This window comes from Phaethon lepturus, unplaced genomic scaffold, assembly GCF_000687285.1.
Source record: "Phaethon lepturus isolate BGI_N335 unplaced genomic scaffold, ASM68728v1 scaffold23169, whole genome shotgun sequence".
Classification (NCBI taxonomy): Eukaryota; Metazoa; Chordata; class Aves; order Phaethontiformes; family Phaethontidae; genus Phaethon; species Phaethon lepturus.
The window spans coordinates 1-586 of NW_010561597.1; the positions used below are offsets into that span (position 1 = coordinate 1).

Consider the following 586-nt stretch of genomic DNA (forward strand, 5'->3'; position numbering starts at 1 on the left):
AGCTTGTGCTTCTGCTCGTTGTGCAGCCCGAACCTGATCTGGCACTGGTAGCTGGCAAACTTGCAGGCTTTGTCAAAGGAGACAGGGTGGGAACCATTAAGGATGTCATCACGAGCCTGTGTGGGAAGAAGAGACACCGCTGTGGGCTGGGCAGCCACGCAGCCCTGCCACCACTCCCCTCCACACCAGGCAGGACCTGTTTTTCCAGACAGAAAAGAAGAGGCCATGAAAAAGAGGAGGATCTAGGGGCAGGCTGTCCCCTACAGGGACCATCACCACGCCTGGGAGAGGAACAGCAGCAGGACTTCAGGATGGTTCTTACCCAGGCAGGGGAGACACAGGATCCCCTGGGGAGCTCTAGAGTACATAGAGGGCAGGGCTGGAATTGTCAGCATTGGCTCTTACCCAGAAAATCTCTCCCAGGAGATAACTGGGCATCCTGAAGTGCCCTTTGTGGTGGCTCCCAGCCAAAACTCTCAGCCACCAGCCCTGACAGGGGGCTGGCACGGGGCAGCAGAGAGAGGTGCTCCAGGGGGCTGTACCTGCACATAGAGCAGATTGAGCTGCACAGGATCTCGTGAGTCCA

General features: G+C 57.7%; 1 protein-coding gene across 1 annotated transcript in view; it reads right to left on the reverse strand.

The window, feature by feature from the left end:
- Window positions 1–33: 33 nt before the first annotated feature.
- LOC104626195 (talin-1-like) overlaps window positions 34–586 on the reverse strand; it is a gene marked incomplete at its 3' end in the record, with an annotated part of 4177 nt that continues 3624 nt past the window's right edge. Inside the window, exons 6-7 of the mRNA XM_010294056.1 lie at window positions 406–542; window positions 34–196 (exon numbers count right to left, since the gene is read on the reverse strand). Of these exons, the coding sequence (XP_010292358.1) occupies window positions 34–196; window positions 406–542 (300 nt within the window). The remainder of the gene's footprint in view (window positions 197–405; window positions 543–586) is intronic.